The sequence below is a fragment of the Lathamus discolor genome, chromosome 6 (assembly GCF_037157495.1).
Source record: "Lathamus discolor isolate bLatDis1 chromosome 6, bLatDis1.hap1, whole genome shotgun sequence".
In the NCBI taxonomy this organism is placed as follows: Eukaryota; Metazoa; Chordata; class Aves; order Psittaciformes; family Psittacidae; genus Lathamus; species Lathamus discolor.
Genome location: NC_088889.1, coordinates 20,035,651 through 20,060,592, shown reverse-complemented (window position 1 = coordinate 20,060,592; position 24,942 = coordinate 20,035,651). Strand labels below are relative to the sequence as shown.

The following is a 24,942-nucleotide window of genomic DNA, read 5'->3' as shown; positions in this document are numbered from 1 at the left end:
CTGGCTTTAAAGAAAAACAAGCATCACATGACCAGTGACTTATATCCAACAGAGATCAAGGTCAGAAAATTGGGCTTTTTCTTTAATACACATCAGATCCACTACATAATTCTACACCAAGGCCCTTTTTATACAGTATCAAGGTAGATGAGGATTGTGCATGTATCATCTGGACCAGGCAAGACTATGCAGGCAGGGGGGAGACTATGCTCAGGGCAAAGCCAGTACCATGAGCCCATTTCATGCCCATGTAAACACAGGCACAAAACCAGTGTAAGTGACAACTAAATCAAACTAAATAAACTCTTCTCAAATTTATTCCATTGGATTTATTTTACCAGCCAAAAGAATCAAGCTTGCTTGAACAGAAAAGAGTAGGTGTGGATAATTTATTTAGCATTTAAAATTTGCTTTGCAGAGCTGGTACATATGAGGCTGAGCTGATATTCTGCTCCACTAACTACATTTTAAGACTGTGGTTTGCCCTTATTCTATTGTGCTCTTTGCAGCATCTTTTTAGGTGTCTCATTAGGAAACACTTCATAGTTCTCCTTATGGTTCAGTCTGGTTCTCTGAGATAAAAAGCTCTCCCCTCCGTTTGGCTTTGTCAAAGAAAAATCATCCCCAGATACACAGTGAAATTTGTGGAACTACAGCAAGGATGAACTTGAAAATTTACTGAGGAATGTATGTGCAAGAGCATCCATTCATTGTGAAGGCAAACATTTTCCACCTAATTACATGCTCAGATTCAATAATGGCCTCATTACTATGGTATCTCAGCACTCTTTGCTCTTCAGTGTACTTATTCTCAGGCCACCTCTGTCAAGCACAAAATGAGAAGAGAGATTAAGGCTTGACATTCTTTTAAATGCCTAAGTGCTCACCTTCTATTTAGGCACCTATCCTACTGACATGAAGGAGAGTGAGACCTCTTAATATCTGGGAGTGTCTGAGACTGCAACTTGCCCACAGTTACACAGAAGCCTGTGAAGAAGCAAGAACAACATCTAATTTTGCCAAGACCAATTTTAGCACTGCATCCATCAGGCTCTCCTTTCCATATAGGCTTTGGAACAGAAGTTCTGGCTACAGCTCATCTTTACTCTAATTTTTCATCTCTGGTATGAGTTGATTGAACAGTGTTACCGTATACATAAAATATCAACACCTCTGCATTTAATACCAGAGTGAAAAGCACTAAATCAAGGAAGGCTGCAAGAAGCCAGACACATTTTGGGCTGGCGCTGCATAATCTTACTCCAGAGGTTTGGCCAAACCTCTCCTTGTGCAGACTGCTCTGTCTCCATCAATACTGCCCTGACCATAAAACACCTCTTGAGAGCTCATCTGCAAAGGCAATCACTTTATCTGCGATTCTTCTAATGACCCATTTCTGTCATCATCCTTCTAAGGGAACTAACTGAAAATGACAACTCAGGGGAATAATCAACTATAATTTATATGTTCATGTTTTTCAAGCAGGGACCATAATGCGCATTCTGTTTTCACTTACCCTAAGTTCCACCATTATTAATAAAGCTGACCCATGAACAAGAACACTGTAAGTACAAAAGCATCTAACAACCTGCTTGAATTTATATTTAGAAAGGAAATAAACAGCCTAAGACTCCTGACCCTTTAGGTCTGTGGATTGCAGAGTACAAAACAGTGCCATACAGACTTTCCCACCCGCACACCAGGCAAGCTAGCTCACTTCCTAAAGCAGTATAACCATGTCAGCATGCTGCAATCCAGACTAATAACAGCCGCAGTAAAATAAAGCCTTGGGCCTAGAGCTTAATTTCACCCAGCTGGCATGCCCACGCTCCTAGCCTACATGATAAATGGCAGTATTGCATGGCAAAGCAGCCTCAGATCTTGCCTCTGTGCTATCTGTACAGAACAGCTCAACACGTCTCTGAGATCCAGAAGACTGTTTCTCCACCAGGCATGGCTTTACCTCTCCATTAAACCAGCAATGGGCAGAAATACTGTGAACCTGGCTCATTATAACTGGATTGGGAAAAGAGCAGGGAGGAGAATTAGACCCAAGCTTTTGCTCCCAGCCCCACATGGTGAATATCTGGATTAGGCCAGAGGCAGGTTGTGGCCTATTCTATAAATTGTACAAGAGCTCAGAGCTGCTTGTTAAGTTGCTGAGGAAACAACTTGTATTCCCCTATTCCACCAAGTCTCTGTTGCTCAGGTCCCCTCTCTTTTGGCTGGCCGCTTTCACACAAGGAAAAGGCTGGGATCAGGCAACCTTCATAACGTGAGTCATTACAGAACAGACCAGTAGTGCCTTTAGTTTAGAATGCACCAGAAATGGGTGCTCTGCTCTCTGGAAGCACTGTTAGGCCTTGTTGTGGTTTAAGCCCAGCTGGTAACTCAGAACCATGCAGCCCTTTGCTCTCTTCCCACCCTCTTCTCCTCCAGCCCCAGAGGGATGGGGAGGACAATTAAAAGAATGTAACCCCCATAGGTTGAAATAAGAACAGTCCAGTAACTAAGGTATAACACAAATCACTACTGCTACCACCAATGATAATAATGATAAGGGAAATAACAAGGGAAGAGAATATGAAACTAAAAGGGGAGAAGGAAAACAATAAACACATGCGATGCACAATATAACTGCTCACCACCCTCTGACCGATACTTAGCACGACCCAACCAGCAATCTGGGCCATCTGGGTAACTTCCCCTACTTTATATACTGGGCATGATGTGCTGTGGTATGGAATACCCCTTTGGCTAGCTCAGGTCAGGTGTCCTATCTCTGCTTCCTCCTGGCTTCTTGTGCGCCTCCTCACTGGCAGAGCATGAGACTGAAAAGTCCTTGATCGGAGTAAACATTTCTTAGCAACAACTACAACAATGTTGTGTTACCAGAGTTGTTCTCAGACTAAATCCAAAAACACAGCACTGCACCAGCTACTCGGAAGAGAAAAATGGCTGCTATAGCTGAACCCAGGACAGGCCTAGGGGAGGGAACTGATGGCATTGACTTGTTTCATGCAAAGAAACAGGCTGAAGAGGAGCAGACCAGGGTTCTCTGGAAGCAATGCCCAGGTGTCTCAGGAAAAAAAAGCTGCTTCCAGAGAGCCTCCAAGCTCAGTTCCTTGGTGAACTCCATATCCACTCCATTTTACAGTGCCAGCCCTCACCTGGCACACGAGTTGGGCTGGAAAGCCAACTTACCCTGCACTCTCCAACCCTGAGGAGGTGCAGCTTATTTTGGGAAGGGAAAGAAAAAAGAAATAATTTTTTTTCCTTGTCAGCAGTTGTGGGACTGGGAGAGGCACTACCATACATTCTACTTCAAATGCACTCCTTTGATTCAGAAGTATCTTCATTTTTATACCCAGCAAGTGTAACACAGATGATACTTTTCATAGACCTTTTAGAAATATAAAACTATTGAAAACATTACTGGATAACCACATGCTATCACTGGACATCTAATTATCATGGAACATCCCCCACAAAAATCTCACAATTGCTTCTTGAAAGCCCATTATTCTGTGACTTGTTTTCCTGAGCCTGAGCAGTCCCAGTTCTCATGTGTGATGGGAAGAGCTGTACCAAGCCAGTCCATGCACCCAACAGTACCCAATACCAAATGCCTTATTAAGTCCATTGAAATATGGCAAATACGGCATATGCTGATTCTCTCCCAAATACCCTCCCAGTCTCCAGCCATTTGTGACTCAAGTCAAAAGTAGTGTTTTCATATATATTGGTCATCAGTGGATTTTTCTCTGTGACCTTGTCCTGCGTTGTACCGGACTTAAGCACCCACAATGTTCTGTAGTGAGGAATTCAACAGCACTAAAGAGCTGTCCCTTCTTAAGGACCTGCCACCTTCTTGCTTCATTTCATGACCCTTTGGTTTTGTAACAGGAAATACAACAAGTAACTGTTGCCAATTCACTTTCTCAATGACACTTATGATTGCATGGACCTTTGTGAAATATTCCTTTTTCTCCTTTTGTCAAAGCATGATGGGAGGCACAGTCTGTTCAGCTGCAGCTGCTCCCATACCTGTGATTGTCTCTAATACAGGTCTTTCCAATTCTCCTGTATTCTATTTAAATAGAGGGAGCCAAAACTGTATACGGTATTCATTACACTGGTGCCTGCATATTTACAGTCAAATACCAATCTTACATTTTGTCCTATGTGTATTTCTAACCTTTAATTTGTTTGGGGTATTTTTTCATTACTACTGCCCATCCTTGATTTTCCTGGACATATTTATTATAAGCCGAATAAATATATGACTCCCAAGTAGCTCCAAGTCCATCCAGATTAAGTTTGTATTTCACACCTTCCCCCATGCAATACCTCACGTTCATCCATACTTCATCTTCTGCCTCACATCCCAGCTGCTCATTACAGAGACATCTTTCTGGGGCTCCTTGAATCTGGCTTTATCTTTAATAACCTGAGCAAAATTTTCTCAGCTGATCTTATTGTAAATTTATTCAAGCTATATTCAAGAATGTGCAACAAAAAAATGCAGGACAATTGGTGTTGTACAAACTTACTGTAAGGAACTGGCAAGTACTTGGCAGCAAGTCGCTGTCCAACACCTCTATTGCTCTGTTAACCAAGATCTCTGGAGGACTGAATACATCCCAGCCTGCTTTGGTTACAGATCCCCCTTCTATTATTGACAAGATGGAAGCATGAATTACAAACCATTAGGAGCCCATGCAAGTTCCCTGTTTAGCGCTAGATATGAAGGTTAAAAGTTAGGGGTTTGGTTTGTTTGGGTTTGTTTGGTTGTTGTTGGGGTTTTTTTTGTTTGGTTGGTTTGGGGTTTTTTTTCCCAGCTTCCTGGTCTGATTTGGAATAATTAAAAAAATTATCTAGGAACGAAACAGATACAGTAACTTCTCTTACAAACAAGTTCATAAAATAAAATCCACTAACGGCTTTCAAGCATTCTGATATCAAAGCAACCAGGATCCTAATTTTTCTATGGGAGCATCTTCTGTACTCCTCAGCATTGTTATCTGTGGCTCAGATGTTTGTTTTCAGACAAGGCTCTATGCCAAGAATTTATCCTGTTCTAAATAAAAATCCTGATAGCTTGTTCTCTCCCTCCTGTCCTCTCCAGCATTAATGCTATTGTATTTGTTTAATGGGGTTAATATGCTGCTGGTATAATAATGATCACGTATGGATGTAATTATTATGTGTGATTAATTCTGCAGCTGCTGAAAAACTTGGAGGACTTTCCTTAGGCAAGGGAGTATCTTCGCAATAGTCCTTCTCAAATTGCATTACACACAGACGTAAACGCAAAAGAAATGCAGAAGGGGAAAGAATGAAGGATGGATTAGAGGAGAGAGAACGGCACCCAGCAAAGCAGCTGATGAAGGTTAAACATCATATGAACAGAGACCATCACTCTGTTGCATGTTTATACACTGACTAGCACAAATGATTCCTGGTCTATCACTTCAGTCCCAAGGTACCATGCATATAGCATGTAACTGGTTATACATTTTTTTAAGATATGTCTGCCAGTGGTGTAGGCTTCTCTTGTTACTTTTATAATAATGAACATCCTTTAAACTAACACACTGGGTTTTGTTCTAAGAAGATACAATAACACAGACCAAAATACGAACTCCTGCACAATGCTAGCATAGGTTAATGATTTTTACAAGAACCAAAGAGAATGAGGTGCACAGTACACAAGCCATTAGCACTAAAATACAGTGTCCACGCCTGACAAAACCGTAGATGTTTTTCTGCATAAGGCTTTTTGGCTCACACTAATAATTTACAGTCCAATGCTGCAGCCATACTCTTGAGTGCTCTTAAGTGCTCTGAGTGATAATGGATCTATTTGTGTGATCAGAGATTGTAGACCCATGCCTATAACTCAGCATGTTCCCAAAACAATACCTGGACACTTATCCTTGACCAAACTATCCTTAAATTCCACATATGTGACCTGAAGAGAAGACACTGACTACAAGATTTAAGTCTCCAAGTTGTCCACCTGTTTTCTAACCCAGTTATTACTCATATAATCACCCATGACTTTGATGTTTACCTTACTCAGTTTAAAGGTTTAAGTGAAGGAGAAGATACACCCAGGAAAAACTGAGATGTGCACAATCTTCCTTTTCTTCTCTAGAAAACCATCTGGTTTAGCCTCTGCTGTCTTTAACACCTAGAATCAGCAATGCTCCAGTCCAGATCCTTCTGTACACAGTGAAATCCCTGCGCAAGGATGCCAAGCAGTGAGCACACACACTGTAGGAGATTCTGAGCTCACCTATGCAGAACTGCAGGTATCAGATAAGGTCAAGGTGGGCAAAAAGCACAGCTGGAAAATTTGCTCTTGTGCATGACTCTCATGACATTCCCCATAGCTGCAGCTGTCAGCAGCAGACAATACTAAAGACACTGGGCTGTGACAGGACCACATATGGGTACTGTACAGGCTCTGTACATGCAGGGCTAGGAATGGAGATGGATTCTGCCTGTTGACTTCTCTCAGTTCTACCATAAATGGCTGTCCTGAACAGCAGTCTGTGCTTGGTATTTCAGTGTCCTGAAGCACTGTTATATTTGAAATCCCCATGATGCTTTCAAGAAATAAATCACTCCCTCTGAGCGTCAAACAACAGAACTGCAGATAGGATATATTTGAGAAAACACAGAGGCTATTTGCTCACCCTCCAGAAAGGGAGATAGCAGTTTTAGTTTTCACCCAGAGAAGCACTTATTGAGCATCTCATTCAGCCACCAGCATGTTTCAGACAGTAACGATCGGACCTCACAGCACTCCTCTGCAGTGCCTGCAGGAGTTATCAATGAAATGCTACTCAAGCATCTGAGACAAGGGCTGGTTTTCTTCTTTCTAACTTCTTTCAGTTTCTGCTTCACTGGGTTTTCCTTTTCTCACCACACTACTGGGAACTTTATAGGAACAGAAGAATAATGCTGAATGCAGAAGCAACAATGTGACTTGGAATAAAAGAAGCAGGTTGTGCTAGATTCAGACTTCACCTGTAATCATTTATGAATTTCTGTGTTTTACCTATAAACTGATTTAATGCTAAGAGATACTGGTCTGACTGCTGAAGTTGACCCAGATACAGAAAGGATGCAAAGAAACAACTCAAGATAGCCTTAACAGTGAAGACTGAAGAACTGTTATGAAGCAATGCCAGGACTATTAGTTTGGATGGCTGACAGAAGTTATTGTCCAGCTTATCAAAGCAACTAGACTAGGCTTACCTGAATTCCTGCAAACATAAAAATGGAAAATTCAGGCAGAATCTAAATCAAAAAGTCCCTCAAGGAATGTATCATTTTCCCATATACTGCTCCTGTTCTCATCTCATCAACACAGAATGCTTCTCAGGTTTAAACCTGCTGCCAACCAAACTACTGCACTTCTGTACACCCCCCAGTTAAGAAGCTGAACTGGATATCTAATGAAGGCAGCTAAACTTTCCCATGCTGAAAGCTAACATGTACACACATGGGTAACCTGCCAAACGCTATCCAACCAGAGGCCCAGGACAGACACAACTCACCAGCACTCACAGACGATGAGTTATAGGGCTGCTCAGCTTACTGTAACACATGGAGCTACACAACATGCACCCAGAAAGACATTTGTTAGAAGAATACCAAAACCTGTGAATAATTTTGACATGATATTGCAGGTAGGAAGCTAGAAGGCAATTATCTGAGTTCTACACAACGAAGACATTCAATTTATGGGAAAAGAGTGGAGACTACATATGCCTGACCCAGCCAGACACAAGACAACTTGTGCAGGGCCTGATTTAAGAACAGAAGTGCTGCATAATGCACATCTTAGGCAGCTAAGAGACAAAACTCCAATACCACAGGTAGATACATGAAAACATGCCAGAAAAAAAACTGTAGTAAATTAACCTGGAGCTGTATTTGGACTACTTGAATTTCATTTCTGAGAATAAAACTTTAGGATGTATCTCCACTGCAGCATATATAAACGCAGGCGAGCTTGCTTGCTACAGCATGTGCTAAGACATTTGTCATAGTCTGCCTTTGCTTTTAATTACTAAAAAGGTGTCAACTTGAAACCTTTTAGTAAAACATGTTCTTGCAAACAAGATCATGTCTTTAACTCACATGAACACCTATGTTGCCACAGCTAATGCAAGACTTGCAAAGGCTACACAGACTGGGGTCATGTTTTTTTACTGCTGCATAGACTTGCCCTTAATTCTCAAGGGACTGACGGATGATAGATTATTTCTGTAATATACTTAAGTATATTTTAGTGGAAACTTCAGTTTTCACATCCATATATTGAAATATTACATAAATATTTTGTTAGCTCTGGGCCAAAATGCACAGCATCTTGCAAAAGCAACCTCAGCATTTTGCAAGTTGGAGATATGTCAAATCCAATGAAGGCAAGGGACTGTCAAAGGTTACTACCTGTGACAGGCAGGCAAGCACATCACAGAAAGCGAATACGTGAACAAACAAGAAAATGCTATTTCACATAGCCATTAGCTGCTGATTTCAGACAGGTGGCAAATAAACAATACAAGATGAATACAGCACTGCCATTCAACCCCTGAATGAGAGACCCCAGCAACAAAGCAGGTAACACCATGCACTAGGGCTGCACAACTTCATCTATATCATGGACATTAGCACCACTATCTTTGTCAGGGAGTAACTACAGCTCAGGCACTAACTAAACCTCCTGTAATGCAGTTTCCATTTTTTCCTTTAGGTATTGCAGGAAGAGAACTCAACTGCTGCAACCCAGAAGAACAACTTTCAAAACTTCTTTCTGCAGAAAATTTCCTTTTGTGGCAGCAGAGAATTCCCAGCAGCAGGATCCCAAAGGGCCCCAAGCACCAGATCACCTAGCCCTCAGCAGCACAGCAAGGGGACTAAACAAAGTACAGCCCTGGGAAACACTTAATGGCACCAGGCAGGGCCTCTGTAGGTCACATGGCAACATATAATCACTTGAAAAGTGCTTCTTTCTTTTTATGGATCTGCTGAGAATTGCTCTGTTCTTTGGGTATAATAGCACTTCTGCCATAATCAGATCTTGTCAAGGTATATGCAATTAAAGAGACATTCAAGTATTACTGTCCCATCAGCTGTGTCTTCATGACTGCCTCCAATTACACAGTAAAATTTACCAGCACACGTATTTGAAATAACGCTTTTAATTTTCAATCAGATGTTCTGCAAGGAAACCTACCTCAGCAATGATATAATTTAGTATCTTGAGGAAGAAAATAAAAAGCAAATTTTGACTCAACGGTGTTATTTAATAGCAGTGGAAGTACTTACCAGGTGGCCTATTAATGGCGAGGTTTCGGAAATGACTGCCTTTGATCACCTCCACTGACAGCCGCCCTGTAGTGGCATTGTATGACAATCCCACGAGCAGCTCTGGCACCCCTCCATGCGACAGGGACTGTGTTGAAGAAGCGCTATCACTGTGAGAGATTGCTGACAGACTAAGCTGAGAGTCTGCACTCTGCAGGGAAAGAGCACTGAAAGACTCATCAGGACATTCACCACCACCCTCCCTTAATTTATATCTTTTACCCTTGTTTAGTAAGATCTTTCTTAAGAAATAACAATGACTAAGAATGAATTACGATGGGGCTCCAGCAGAATCAGAGCATCACTTTTACAAAAACACACCTCTGAACTTGCTCTTTAAAGATGAGGAACTCTGAGTAATGTGTTATCACTAGTGTAAATCAAAGCCTCTGAGATAAGTATACATCCTGCTATATCAAACGCACAGTGAATCTCCTCGACAATGGATGGAATGCATTTTGCAGTTTGGGGGTTTCTGGTCATGTACAGTGTATTTCCTTTCTTTCTTTGCTACTATGATGCTCTCTCTATCCCACCCTACCCCCTCTGCCACCTTCAGCTGGAAAATACAGTTTATTGATTTCATGTGCAACACCTCCCACTGAGCTTTTTTTAGACAATGAATCATGACAGAGCTCATCTATACAAATTGATTGGCAGAGCCAGAGCAAGATACAACTGTGATGTGCATGGAAGACTATAAAGCAGCACAACCAGCTCTTCCTCACATGACCCACCTTTTCACTTCCACCTCTCATGAAAAGGAACATTACTAGGCATTTCTGATAACATGGAAACTGCACAACATAGAAATCCACAAGCTAGTTGTTAGTGCCAAATGAGGTAGTTCTTGCAGTGGTAGTAGTACAGATCCACCCATATAACAGTGCACAAAAAACTACTGTCCTTGTTGAAATTAAGACATAGTTAGCCTTGGTGGTTCCAGGACCAGCCTATTATTTCTGAATGACACAGCATTCAGTGATGTGTTTATATGTAGTACCGCTACATGATTTTGTTTAAGCTTGCTAGCTGAGCCATTGTTAATAAGACACAGCTTTGTGTGGGGAAGATATGCCCTTACTGATAAATTTTCAAGTGACAGTAGGCCAGATCCACCAGTTGAACCCTAACAGCTCTGAATGAAAGATGTCAGGCACAGCTGGTCCCCATTCACCAAGTGAACAATTTTACAGAGTCCATGTTCCTTCCGTCAAACTTACACTCAAGTTACTCCTTGGCTCCAAGACCAATGTCACTTTTGCTTCCCCTTCCTGGCTGATGTTGCTCAGGTAGAACAACTGCTCTCCCATCATCTTCTCTCCAATCAACTTGTGCACCGCATAGAGCCGGAAACGAATGCCATGGCTGCTTAACTCCTCTGGCTCCAGCTTACTGAAGGTAATTTTATCCTTGAACACAGGGATCGGTCCCCTCTGAACACTTGTTTTACCCCTCTGTTTCTTGCTAGGCATCAGCACTGTGTGCACTTGCCAGGTGTTCACTCCACTGCGGTCTTTGTCCGGGATATCCCTTGCTTCTAAGACAGTAACTACTAACTTTTGACTTGAGGCTTTATAGTTGAAGAGGATGTCTAGATCACCACATTTACAGATGGGCTCATGAGCACTATGATGAGCTGGTATGCTATTCACTTCAGTATGCTCCTGCAAAGAGAAGGAAGAAGTAAAAGCCCCATTGAAGTTCAACTGCTTCTGTGATCCCAACTCTATTTAAAAGAAATTGTTCTCCTCACTTGTGTTTGCAAGTGTAGGCAGTTCTGCAAAATAAGGATCCCACTGTTTCTAGAAAGGACAGGGATAGTTAATTGCCTCATTTTGTGTACAATTCTTCATAAAATCTAGTAAGCAACAGCACTTGTTGAAGCATTTCCAAAGAAAAGTTTCATCAATATTTAGATGTTTCGCAGGAGTCTTAATTTGGCAAAAATTCTAGAAAAAAAACTAAAAAAAACCCCAAAACAAAACAAAGAAACCCCCTCAGTTTTGAGATATTAATATTTAATCCTGAGACATTTAGGTTTAGGTTGATTAAACACCCCCCAGCTTCATCTATTACTTCAAATATACACTGGAATTCTTTCAAAACTGAATTTTTTCCATTACCAAAATCAAACAATTCAGTCAAATCTGCTAACTTTTTAGATATTTTGTTCTGCTGGAAATTAAAACAAAAATTAAGCACGGCATTTGAGTTGAAGGCAGGGGAAATCAAGATGTCAGAATTTCTTGCAGAACAGAAATTCCATTTCTAGATGCTGCCCTATAATTCAATCGCTTTTCTACAGCTAAAGCAATGATAATCAAGAAAAAGTCTGATTAAATACATATTTACTCTTTATTCTCTTTTTAAATCTCCCAAAAAAAAGCATCTGTTCCTTCAGTTCGGATACTAATACATTTGGAATAAAAATTCAAAATAAACAATCAGAACATGCTGAAACCAATTCACACACAATCTTTTATCTACTTTTAAAACAAAAGCCATCTTGATAAAACAAAATAAAAAACATGGATGCTCACCTTACCTTTTGATGAGTAGGCGTGTGCATTTCTGTTCAAAAGTACTTTTTTATCTTAGAGCTAGAATGTGCTTCATATGATAAAGTGGTTGCTATAGTGATCAATGACTTGTATTTAAACATGAGTATACACTGTACTAGAGAAAGATTTTCAGTTAATAGCCAGAAGGTGAATTAAGGGCTGTCACTAGCAGTCTGAGTCACCCTCCTCCTCAAACATTTATCTTCTTTCACATTTCAAGTAACACTCCTTCCCAACATCTTATTGTTTAGAGTACAGATCAGGAATCTTATTGTTAAGAGTACAGATGATGGGCCACAGGACTTCTGACGTAATTCCCTTCACAAGTGTCTAGGGTGGTATGTCTCTCAAACAAGACCTTGGACAAACCTCAAAAATTTTATCTACTTGCTGTCAATCTACTTTTTGAGTGCTCAGATTCATCTGCCATGATGTGCAATGCTCCAGCTTTTCATATGTGCTTAAGATTCATACATATGCGTGCATATTAGTGATGGAGACCTGCTGCCATATGACTTGAGGAAATGATGTCCAATGAAGAAAAACCACTGCTTGGATAGCACACAAAATTACTTGGTTGCCCATAAAAATGCCTTTCTGCATGAACAGCAGGCTGCAAAGACAAAAACGCAAGGCAGGCCAGCTTGCCTGGAGAGAATGTGATGTTATGTAAATGCTAAGTGCTGCTGTGTAGCTGTCAAGTTATTTCTGTCTGGCTGATGAAATAATATCTAAGAAGGAAACGTAACGGGACTGCACTTGACTCATGCTCCACATGTTCATCCCTCCCCACTTTCATCTGTACATTTGCTATTGAGGAGATGGAATCAAGGCACATTTAAGAACTGCTGCTAAAGTGAGGAGATAACTGTGCCTGCAGCATAACTTTGCTTTCATCAACATGCCTGAGCTGGAGAATGCAAATTCATCATAAAACCACAGGTACAAAGATTGAAGAGCACTTTCCTGCCCCAACAGGGCTGAATATCTCATCTCCTGGCAGCATGTAGAGTAGACTGAAGATCAGCTATCATCTGGTTTTTGACAGAAAAACTAGAAAGAATCTCGATTTCAAGAAATCTCGGGATGTGCTACTATAGCTCTGGCCACATCCACTGCAGAGAAAACTGCATGAACTGGAGGCAGAGAGGGAAAAAGAAATGCCAGATTCTGTGTCACTGACCTTTCTGTGGGCAACCAAGCTTTAGAGACATCATGGGCTGGTCTTATCAGACTATATGGGACTCACCCCTGTACAGGTTTCAGCACATGAAGCTTACAGATGCTCTATCATCTTTCTATCGAAGTCATTAACAGAATCCCCCTTAGCTTTCAGAGCTGGGCTAGGGCTGTCCTTTCATGAACATATTGGTTATACAGACACTTAAACTGGAATACAAGGGAAGTGTGTGTTTTAGGTATGTCATCCAAATTTCTTCCTCTTTTCTCAGCACAGTTGTTAAGAGGTCAAGCCAAGTATACAGATTGATACGGTATGTCTAACCCAGTTGTCCAGTACAGCCAATATCCACTTCACTAGGTAAAATAAATATCTGCCAGAGAAACCTGAAAGAGTTTATGGACAAGGTTTAAAATAGTACTTGTGGTTGCACTGCAGGGGCTTAAAATTACCATTTTTGTTTCTAAAGAGAGGTCCTTTGAATGGAGCAAAACAGTGCTTGGACATTTCTGGCATGTCAGAATATTTAGTTCCTGCAATAAAGTCTTTCATTAATTCACACAATACCTTTGGATGAGAAGCTGCTTGTAGTACATAAACTGGGACTTAGTCATACCTGCCCCCTGATTCTATAATCATTCTTTGCATTTTTAAAATGTAGGTACCAGGAGCAAAACAAGAAATGTATTCCAAAGAAATGCAAGAGGACACTGGAGACATTGCAGCACATGTAAACCATGGCAATGTACATCAAATGTCGAAAAGGAGAAATGAGCCCCAGAAGGGCAGACAAACAGTGCGTGTCAGAGGCACACAGCAAAGAGAGGACAGGGCTGCCAGCGCATGATGTTCCCATGTGTAGCATAGTATTTTGGGGAACTGGATTGTAGAGCAAATCAAAATCTGTTCAAAACTCCTCTTAGGGCTGCAGCATATGCACCAGGAACTGCTTTCCATCTCTTTAACTTGCTGCAGGCAGCATGCTCTGAGGAAAAGAACCTTTCTCTCAAAGCCTTGTTGCTCAGAGTTTGATGGCGGTATTCATTCCACAGCTGAAGAACAGTCCCCTATAACTCAGGCTGAAGGTGTGACTTTTGTGCTGTTCTTTTACCGTATCTGATGCAGGCTGATTTTTATTTTTTTTTTTTCAAGAAATTTAATTGTGTTAAAGTAATAATGAAAACCCACACATGACACTGAAAAAATAGGAGAGAAAAGGGAGATGCTAAGTCATCACGTGTTTACAATGCCTTAAAATCTGTATGTTTTCTTAAGTCTTCAAATTAAAGGTGCAGAGCTAAAGAAACACAGAGGACCTCCAACCTCAGGCTCTCTCCTTCCCTGGAAGGATGCCTAATATCAATGGGGACCAGAGTTTTGATCACTCGGCTAAGTCATGGGCCACCCTCACCAGCTGCCTTCAGCTTTCCAGATGCCTCCACTGCCTAAGCCATAGAAACTACCTGGAAAAAGAGGCACAGGTCTGACCCAGCGACGACACACCAGGGCCCTAGACACTCACCCTGCCCATACAGTCAATAACAAAGCCCTGGGCCGCTACAGAGTGCTCTTTGCTAAATGACAGTAAATGCTGTCAGGCAGCTAATAGCTCAAATTTCAATTCAGAGACTGCAGTCAGAAATCAAGCAATAAAACAGCTTCTCTGAATGAGTGTTAGTAGCAAGAGGTAAAATACCAGAAAAAAGGAAAACATGTAGAGAGGAGCATATGTTCATGCACACATGCACAGGGAAGTACCATTATCTTATTCTGTGCTGACCAATTTTTCACTTCATTTCTCTTCTCATATTTTTTGGCCCTCAGTACTCTTTGAAAGCTTACACTGTATGTAATACATGACAATTTGCCATACCTTGGGGCTCCAACGCGATGAGCTGTCAGTAGCATCATTTACTTCAAATCCCTGGTTGGTATCCACTTCCAAACGTCCTTCTGTGGCTTGCCGCCTAATGGAATCAGCAATACTGGACTCCATCCTAGGCTCTTTACGCTGCCCCATGCCCCTGCTCTCAGTTGTTGCTCTTGAATCAACAGATAAATGGTCATCTTCACCACAGGATAGGTTGTCTTGGTAACTCAGTTGGCTTAGTCCATCCAGACCTAATAATTTTCAAAATAAAATAATTTCAGAGGGATTAGAAGAAATTCCTCTCTCTCCACCTCCCAAAATGTGCTTTTCTCTCTTTTCTTTTCTTTTGCACTCATCTCCAGTGCATGCAAGACAGTTTCTACCTCTGAGTACTGCAGCACTGAACTTATAAAACACCATAGCCTGTATAAATCACTCAGTGGAGTGGACATGGCTGCTTCTCACCCTATCCTGAACTGAGAAACCGTCTGCCTTTACTTGAAGAAGCTGACCAACAAATGTAATTATCAGTTGAGTTTTTGGGATATTGAAGTGCCTTGGGGCTGCCTTGCAGCCCCAGAGCAACTGTTTCCACGAAAACACAGGTCAGACAGAAAACAGAAAGGCATAGCACAGGCCTGATGAACAGGTATCAGCAGTTTGTTTCTATGCAGGAGGATAAGGAGGAGGAAACGACAGGAGTTAGCACTGCCCCAAGTGGGTGGTGCTGGTGAGGAAAGGAGTTTCGTAACAGCGTGCCACCACAACCCTACTACCCATCCCTGAGAACATAGGAGCACATGACCAGTCCCACAAGCCAACTAGGAATCTCCAAATCGCATACTGGGGCTAAATTGTCTAAAGAGAGACTGAGGGGAGATGTGTTCCCTCATTTCCTGCCTGCTTTCATTAGTTTAAAGTCATCTGATCCTACACACTTCCTCCATGGGCTAAAGTAAGGTTTATCAATGAGAACAAAATAGTTTTCTCTGCCCCCCTTGACTGCTCTTTTAATTTAACAGCTCAGAGATTAGGAGAATAACTTTATCCCATTTTTTCACCTATGGATGTTCTCACATCCTCCCTCCCACTAAAATGCATCAAGCATGGGCACTTCAACAGAGAAGTCTGAGAGCACCTCACAGCTTTGTAATTATGTGTACATATTACACATGCAATTATGGTCCTCTTCTGAGACATGGGAGATGATCCTTCAGGAGGAAAAAGGAATCCAAATTCAGATCTCCCTATGCTCTTCTCACTCCCTTCTGAAATGCAAAGCCCACCTCTTCTCCTCCTCATGCTCCCCTGGCACACCTAGTACTGAAACGGAGAGCCCTCATTGTCTCAACACTGCCGTGAGCTGAAACTCTTGAGTAAGGACAGAAAGCAATTTGATTTTTTTTTTATTACTCCCATTCTTCTCTACAAAATCAGAAAATAGAAAGAAGTAAACACAAGATCGTAAGCAAGAAATAAAATAACAGAAATTTCACAAATTTACTGAGACTGAATGGGTACAGGCACTCCTTAAGGCATTTAATTAGCAAGCCAATGTCTAATACACATTTTAAACAGCGGGTCATCCATCAAAGCACACACCACACAGCAGGCTTTCAGAATAAAATGCTACTGTAGTAAGAAATTATCCTCACACAATTGTCTTGTGGTTTTGACTCCTGCTGGGATAAGATCTAGATCAATAATAGAGGAATTTACAAAAACTACATTAAAGCCATAAAAGGCTATTCATAACAGGAGAACTCCAGAAACATATTAATACGGCAAGCATTTCCCTAAGACTTGGGCACAAAATGCGTTAGGAAAGCAAATGTAGCATTCAGGAAAAGGAACAGAAAAGGTGATTCACCAAAACCATTCAGTGAAACAGTCTTTTTCTTTCAAGTAGTTTGGTAAGAGATGATCACTTACAAATATCAGTATTATAGGATCATTACAGGTAATAACCCAACTATACAGACTAGAACAACTACGCCTCTCCAATTACATCTGTTCTAACATTACATTCACCAAAAAAATGGTGAAAACAAAAGTTCTTCATGTAAAGGAAAAGGTCAGAGCAGTAAAATGCCTGTAATTTACCTGAGAGATCTTTAAAGAATAAAATGTCAAATGTCTTATGTATACCTGACATGAATAAACAGTACAGTGTCAGGAATATACATGGAGACAGCATTATCTAACTAGTCGAATTTAATTAGCCAAAAGTCCCCACAGAGCAATAGCAGTCAATTCTAAAATTAAGTGTAGATAGTACTTTATACTAAAAGAACGTGATTTGATTACTTTTTTTTTCAGTCCTGCCTCCCAGCCTTTCCCTGTTGTGTCACACATGTCCACAGGCCAGGAAGGAGACAAGGGGAATACTGAGGAACAGAAATCACCAATAAATCAGGAAAGTCTGCATTCAGGGTTGGAAAACTGGCTATGAAGAAACTGAAGAAAATGATGAGCATCACCTCCAAACTGAACACAAAGGCACTGGCACATGGAAGCCTCTCTCCAAAGACACAGGAAAGCTCAGCACATCAAACACTGAAAATCAGGCTGAAAAATGTCCCCTCACATCTGCAGGTAAGTGGCCTGCTTAAACTACAGTATCTTTCTTCTTTTTCAGTGATACACAATCTCTCAGTTCTATGAAGAGTTATAATGGGCCAAAGTCCCGAGAGGCCTCATCACTTCCTAAAACACTGCCAGAGTTAAAAGATGGAGTGCAATAGATCTTGTTAAATTAACAACACAGAGTTCATTGACCAGCAAGAAACACTGAGATGAAGAGTTCCATGTATGCCTATTACCTGTGCTGACCAAGGTGATGTTTGCTTTGTGGATTGCAGTGAATCACTATGCTTTTAAAAGAAACCGTAAGTCTTTTGTTTGTGATTTTCCAAAATGAAAGAAATTTGATCCTTTCTTCTAGACTGTGTGAAAACTGTACATAAACACATGCTGAAAGTTAAAAGCCTGTTTAAATATGGATCAGAGGAGGGAAGGATTTCAGTATGGATCTAGGTAGTTCTGGACTTGAAATCATCCTACCTACTAACAGTGATTTTCAAATCTCTTTTCCTGAAAGATAGTAACAGCAGCAGAGAGATGAGTCTGTGGGACTGAGGCATATTTGTCCTCATGCAGCACTAATCCTCTGGCCTGGTTTTCAGTACAGTGCCAGCTCCAAATCACTGTATGGTATGCCATCACTATATGCTCCCTTATACTTAACCAAATCAGATGCAGGGAGACAAAGCAGTGCTTCTGCCCCTGGATATTTTGAGATTAGCCATCAAAAAGCGATATAAAACTTCCTAGAAGAGCCTCAAAGGAGCAGAATTATTATCTAATTACAATAAATCTAAACAAAAATGCCTTGTAAATTTTAGGGGTTAAAGAGAAAAAGGATCTTAAATTTCAAGTGACATTTTGCAATCAGGCCAAGATTGTTTAATTTACCACATGCTGGGTAATGCCTGAGAAGACTCCATGTTTCCAGAACCAAAATAGGCTCTTTATTAACAGGGTGATTTGCAGAGAGGCTGCGGGCAGAGCTGGCATTCAAACCATTCAGCTCCCCAAGAGCATCCTCCAAACACTTCCTTCCTGCAGTGAGCACTCCTCTTTCCAAGCTCTATTCAGCTTACTACAGAGATTTTTAAGAGGCGAAGGTTAAAGCTAAATGAGTCCGAAGAGCAGACTGCCATGACACTGATAACAGAAACAGAGGGTCAAGGAAAATCTCATGTAAGAAAATCTCATGATGTGAGAAAACTTTGCCGTATGTCAAGGCTGTGTGGGAGAGAAGCTATTCAGGGCTCTTCGAGATGCTCAACTTCACTGCATGCCTAAATTTGTTACAAAGTTCTGATTCTGTGAGAAAACTACCAGCTACATGAGGAAAAGGTCTGGTAAGAGAACGCAAGGAGAAGAGAAGTCTTGGGCAGAGTCCAAAGAAGGTCTGAAAGTGCCAGGAGCCTTGGCATTTTCGAAAGATCCTTCATCCCTCTCACCCAGAAAGGACCAGAGGGCATGCTGAGCTGAAACAGTGTTTGATATACCCTCAGGGCACAATGATGGCTTTATACCCACCTACCTGTCTGTGTTTTGTGATCATGCTAGGGGCCAAAATGGACTCTCACACAAATGGAGTTCTCAGACCAGCAACTGGAGCAGCAGGCTGTGGGGTTATCTAGGATTTACCCCAACCATTCAGCTTTCTCCCAAACATATCTTACCGGCAGCTGTGGGTGTGTGCAATTATTGCTGTACATCCAGTAATGGCAGCTCTACATGCCTCAAGCCTCTCTGGGTTTGAAGGAGACCTGACATACCCAAGGATTAGTTAGTTCATAGGCACTTGTTCATAACGAAGGATCTAATCTTGAGCTTATTTAAGAACAAGGCAGAGTACCGAATGTCTCAGTGGAAGTAAGCTTCAACATCTGGTTTCATCTAGTTTCTGAACAGCTATTTCAACAATATCAATATTACCTCTGAAAAGAAAATCAAGAGTAACTCTGCACCATATTATGTCAGAAGAAGAGTTCAATGGAGAGCCATCTTTTAAAAAGATCGCTCTAATCAGATGGTGCAATAAAATCAAGCAATTATATTTCAAAATGAAAACATCCTACAGAATTAGAAACAAAGGGCACTTCGATGACTCTTCCCTTTAATAAACTTCTCCAGATTTTAGAATGTGTTCAGGCCAATTTTCTAAGGAGCTATGTTTTTAAATGCATTTCATCTCTGTTTGTATAAAAGAGTCATTACATTAGTCCATATAAGATCATAAAAGTCTTCCCTTCTGCGCCATAAATTTTAGTTTCTGTCATTGCCTGACATTTGGCGCATGTGCTGGCAAAGATACAGCATAATTCGCTGTTCACCTTGTGTTTGCAAAGCTGTTACAAAAGGAGACATTCAACTTCTGCTAAAAGGCTTGCTAAAGAAATTACTTATGTGGCACAGAACAAAAATAATTAGAACAAAGTTCTGCAGTCTTTACTCAGGCAAAATTTGTGATAAAATCCATGAAAATTCTGGTAGATTAGGAGACAGAATCCAAAAGCCATATACAGTTAACGGAAAGATCTTCATGAACTTCAGCAGGACATGGATCCAGACTTTTCCCTCTAACCATTTTAGAAACGAGCTGCAGGTAACCAATAAGGAAACCAAGTAAGAGAGAAAGCAAGATTCAGGACTTGCTCTCCACAACAAAAGAACCTCTCCATGTTGAGGCTGTGGAGTCTTAGACTCCAACTTCTTAAACCTTATTGCATGCAAACAGTACCTTTGCATTCAGATACCTGTGTACCATACTCCTCATGTCTGGAGAGCAAATGGCTGAATTTGGGTCTATGGCTCACCCCTGCTGGTGTTGCTTTTTCAGATATTTCTGATCAAAAACTTTGTTAGCATGACACAGAGAAATCAAACTGCTTAATCACCTCATCATTGCTGCCTGGAGATGCTGTCTGTTCTTCATCTCCCTGTAACTGTTTACTGGCAAAAAAATCACAACTCGGGCTTTAGATTGTCCGCTGCCCTTAGCCAAGAAGCCAGAAGACACAGGACATTCCTAGCTCTCAGAAGGACCTACCACAAAGAAAAAGGGGATCAAGGGTTCAGGGAGGATTTGGGAATGAACTTGAGAATCACCTGCTTCTTCAAACCTCTGTAAATTTCATATTGTATCAGCAACATTTATATATTACTAGACCTCGCCCAACTCTGCATGTGACTCTATTGTTTTTTTATTAAGGTGTTTGACAGAGTAGAACACTAAGACACAACACAGAGAACCACTTATAAAATCATTAGCATGTGCAAAGACTAAGTAGTAAGCAAAGTACTTGAAAACTTTTTCATGTCTCCAGGCCTCTGCAGTTCCTGCTAAGGTGGAGAGGGAGCTTCTTTTGTGCAGACAAAGTAACTCAGACATAACCTGCTCCGGGTTAATACCAGGAACACATAATTACGGCACTTGGCTAACAGGCACTGCTGACTCCATCTGCCAGCAGCAGAGGAACTCAGGAGACCAATGTAAATTATAACCTTTAAAAGTGAAGATACGCATTTGAGCATGTCCCTGCGAGTGCCCTTCCCCTCCTGCTACCAACACGTGCTTTGAATATGAGATGACTACACCCTCATTAGTGCATGAATATCTGCCAGATGGGTGAAGGAGGGTTCAATACATACTATATATACTTGGCCTTGCTTTATCAGGATGAAAACGCAGAGGCATTTTGCTGATCTCCCTGCCATCAGCATCAGGGAAGCGCAACAGCAGGACATTTTGACCCACTGACAGCACAGAGAAAGGAGCAGTGGGGACAAAGGGCAGTTGGTGTGTACATGCACGTTTGTGTGTGAACAAGCCAGCTGCCGAGTGTGGTTGGTGCACTGCCTGATCTTGAGCATGGAGTGTACAATATGGTTGCCAAGACTCACTTTGATAATCACCATGGCAAACCCAAGCAGCTGAAATAAAGGACATTGCAGACAAATGGGTGGAGGGCAGCTTTCTCAGTGACACTGCCTGGTTTGGGAAGGAAAGCATGCTTTTTCATCTCAAATCTCACACCAGCCATACTGCTAGAGGTGGTGAAACTGGATCCTGATTTTACACACTGTGTTAGGTCTATTAAAAATCTGTAGTATAAACTTAATGACAACTGCTGTCACTGCTCCATAAATTTATCTGCTGCTGCACAGAAGACAGCACTCAGCTCCGCAGGCAGAGAGGACAAAGCAAGGAAGCTGGCAGTACCAGGGCAAAATGCTCCCACCACCAGCCCAGCAGGAGCTGGCTTCTTCCATGCTGCCACACTGGTAGACTTGACCCCCTGGTCTGATTTGCCACAGTTTGACAATAAGTTTGCTGTTCCTTCTAGAAAATTGTTCTCAACTGGAGGAAAAAGCTAACAGTTCCTAACTTTTAGACATTAGTTTGTAAATGATCAGTGACTAGCTATCATAAAAATCTATTTTTATATAAGCTCTTAAAAATAAGTTTCTTTGAAATTTTTTGAGAATTATTTCAAGCTGTATAAACCCTATAGCCTAAATGTGGTATGATCTATTCAAATAAACCAATACACACAAAACTCTTCAACCGTGTTGTCAGTTCAACATGAGCATCTACCTAAAGCTCATGCAACCTCTACAGAATTATTTTAAATGCTCAGCAAATGCTGTTAAGTTCTATTTATATGCGTAGAACTTTTGGCTACTTAGGATAAATAAAAATTATTCTATTAAAATGAAGTCCACTTTTCACTCAAACAGCTTACCAAACAATCCCGAGTAAAATATCATCCTTAGTAATTAAGCCACATCTTCTACCATTTTATAAAACAACCATAACACTATAAACCTGCTTATGTGGTCATGAGGCTGTATACCTGATGTGCTTTAACGTAGTGTGCAGTTCTGGTTATTACAAGAAATTTTGCAAAGGCCGTGTGGATGAGCACTCCTGGACTGCTCCTGTGAGGACAACCCCTGGATGACCTGCATGCAACTCCCTGCAAAAGACAGCAGAGCCCATTTTCTAAGACAGAATAGGAAAGGTGAAGGATGGACAAGAAGAGTTTGGCCTGGTTTGATATATTATTGGACACTTGACTTTGATTTTAACTTTACTAACACCAAAGCATGACTCCATCACTTGCTATAACACTGGATGCTATTTCTTACTGGCATCCAGGCAAATTAAACGTCAACACTGGACAATCTGTATCAAATGCTTGACACGTCTGCTGTTGAATCTCCGCCTGAGCAGCAGACAGCTCCATGTCAACTTAATATCTCTGTATTAATAAAACTAACTTTACCCAGGGGAGAGAAAAATGTTCACTATTCAAATACACAAGTGTCCTGATTAGGAAAGGACAAGGGGGAAACATTTTCTGTATCACCATGGAAACTGAAATAAAGGACCCATAATTACAATCTAAATTCTGGAAAGATAATGAATACATCTTGAGATCTGCAGATGTTGCATAGCATATACATATTTCCAGCAACTTCAACTCAATTACCCCTGTGCAGCATCTGGTTTACAAATCAACTTCCCACCACTCATAAGGAGGCATGTGGGATTTTTTTCCTCTAGAGGAGATAGTGGGGGAGGAAGGAGGGTGACCTCTTTTTCTTGAAAGATATTTCAAACTACCACTGTTTATTCAGAAATCTCAAACACTCAATCAGTCACAAAGTAAGCTCCCAGGCATCCAAACACACAAAGCTAAAATGCATAAAATAAATAATTCAAGAATTCTCCACAGTGTTACCAGCTATAAAGAATAGCTTATCATTTGTTCAAAGCTTATCCAAGAAAAAAAAGAAAAAAAAAGAACAAAATACATAGTGTAGGTGTAAAATATAGATGTACTGCATGTGTCCTGTCTGCCTGCATGTCAAAAACCCAGCAATAACAAACAGCAGTCATTTTGGCTGAACAATGAAAAGTTTGCAAATGCCAAGTCTCTGCTTTTCCTACACATTTAATGCTGCCCTTGTGTGCCCGCTTTCTTCTTAAAGATTTTGATTCTGTTTCACAGAAGTCAGTGGCAGCATCACCAAGCCCTGAAGGAAGCAGAAGTACTAAACAAAAAAAATCTATTTGACCGTGTAACCAAAGACAATATCAGTACCTCTATGCATAATGCATATACTTGGAGTATCCCAGGAGCACTCTGTGGTGTGTTCTTTGCTATTATAGAAGCAGTCGCATAGGCCTGGCCTTAAAAGTTTCATGATCAGGATGACAGAGAGAAACAGTGATCTGTAACAGCTCCCAAATCAGCAATACCCAGAATACCCAATGCACATAGAAAGAAAGGGGATTTTCTTCTTAACAACTGGAAAGGTCTGCTGCAAACAAGGGATTTGTTAGAGCTTCTCAGGAAAAAAGAAGAAACATTTTGTAAAGGAAACATGAGGCAACATATGTGGAGTTGCTACTACCAATTCCTATGCAACTACAGCTCTGATTTGCACTGTCTTCAATCTGGAATATTCTTGCTTTTGCTGTCAACTGTCTGAACTGAAGTTCAGACTGAAGTTCAAAGTAACACAACTACCCAAGTTACAGTCTTGACTAAGGAAAACACCCTGTAGCTTCACACAAAATCCAAAACATCCATCTAGACAACAAATGTATTTAAAATTGATGAAGAAAGTGCTGTGATACAGTAAACCCATGCTTCTACACATACCATTATGAACAAAGAGACTGTGCACAGTGACCATGCATCATTGACTAACATGGACTGGTCATTTCCTAACAAACAAAAGCTACCTTCAGCTGGGTTTCTCTTTGCACCCTGACCTATGTGGTTTTGTCACTTTCTGGTAGGTAGATCAACCAGGGAACCATTTGGTACCCAGTCTTAAAGGTAAGGTCCATTTGATGAGTGTCAAGTGACAGTGTCCTACTTCTGCAACATGTCAATCCCTACCTGTTAATCTGATCTCACCCCATAACCAAACCAACTGGGAAGCTCTCAGAGGTGAACACATTTGGGTGTCTTGGTGTCTGCATGCAATGCAGGCAGGCAGAATCACAACTTGGCAGCTTTCATACCAGTGGAGTTTTCCAACAAAAATTAAAAAGTCAGAGAGTATTTGGAAGCAAGACATTATTTGTCTCTGGCCATCAAGCATCTCTATAACCAAACAATACAGCACTCAGAGCAATACAATCCAATTCTGCACACTGCTGTGCAAAGAAATAGAGAACTGCCCACTGAAAACAGCATGAAAATCAACATATTTTCCTGTTGCTTTTTTCCTACTCCCAGATTTGGATTTCAAAAACAGGAACATGGGATTCAGCTTCAAACTGACTCTCACTTTGCCACCTAAGGCTCTTCCTTAGCTAAAGGAAATGGCAGCCAAGAAGCAGAAGC

General features: G+C 41.1%; 1 protein-coding gene across 3 annotated transcripts in view; it reads right to left on the bottom strand.

Moving 5' to 3' along the window:
• Nucleotides 1-24,942, bottom strand: part of SYT16 (synaptotagmin 16) — a 78,048-nt gene that overhangs the window by 11,425 nt on the left and 41,681 nt on the right. For all 3 annotated transcript variants that reach the window (XM_065685264.1, XM_065685263.1, XM_065685265.1), the window contains 3 exons: nt 15,005-15,252; nt 10,611-11,054; nt 9,349-9,538 (listed from right to left, as the gene is read on the bottom strand). In XM_065685264.1, coding sequence (XP_065541336.1) covers nt 9,349-9,538; nt 10,611-11,054; nt 15,005-15,252 — 882 coding nt within the window. The remainder of the gene's footprint in view (nt 1-9,348; nt 9,539-10,610; nt 11,055-15,004; nt 15,253-24,942) is intronic.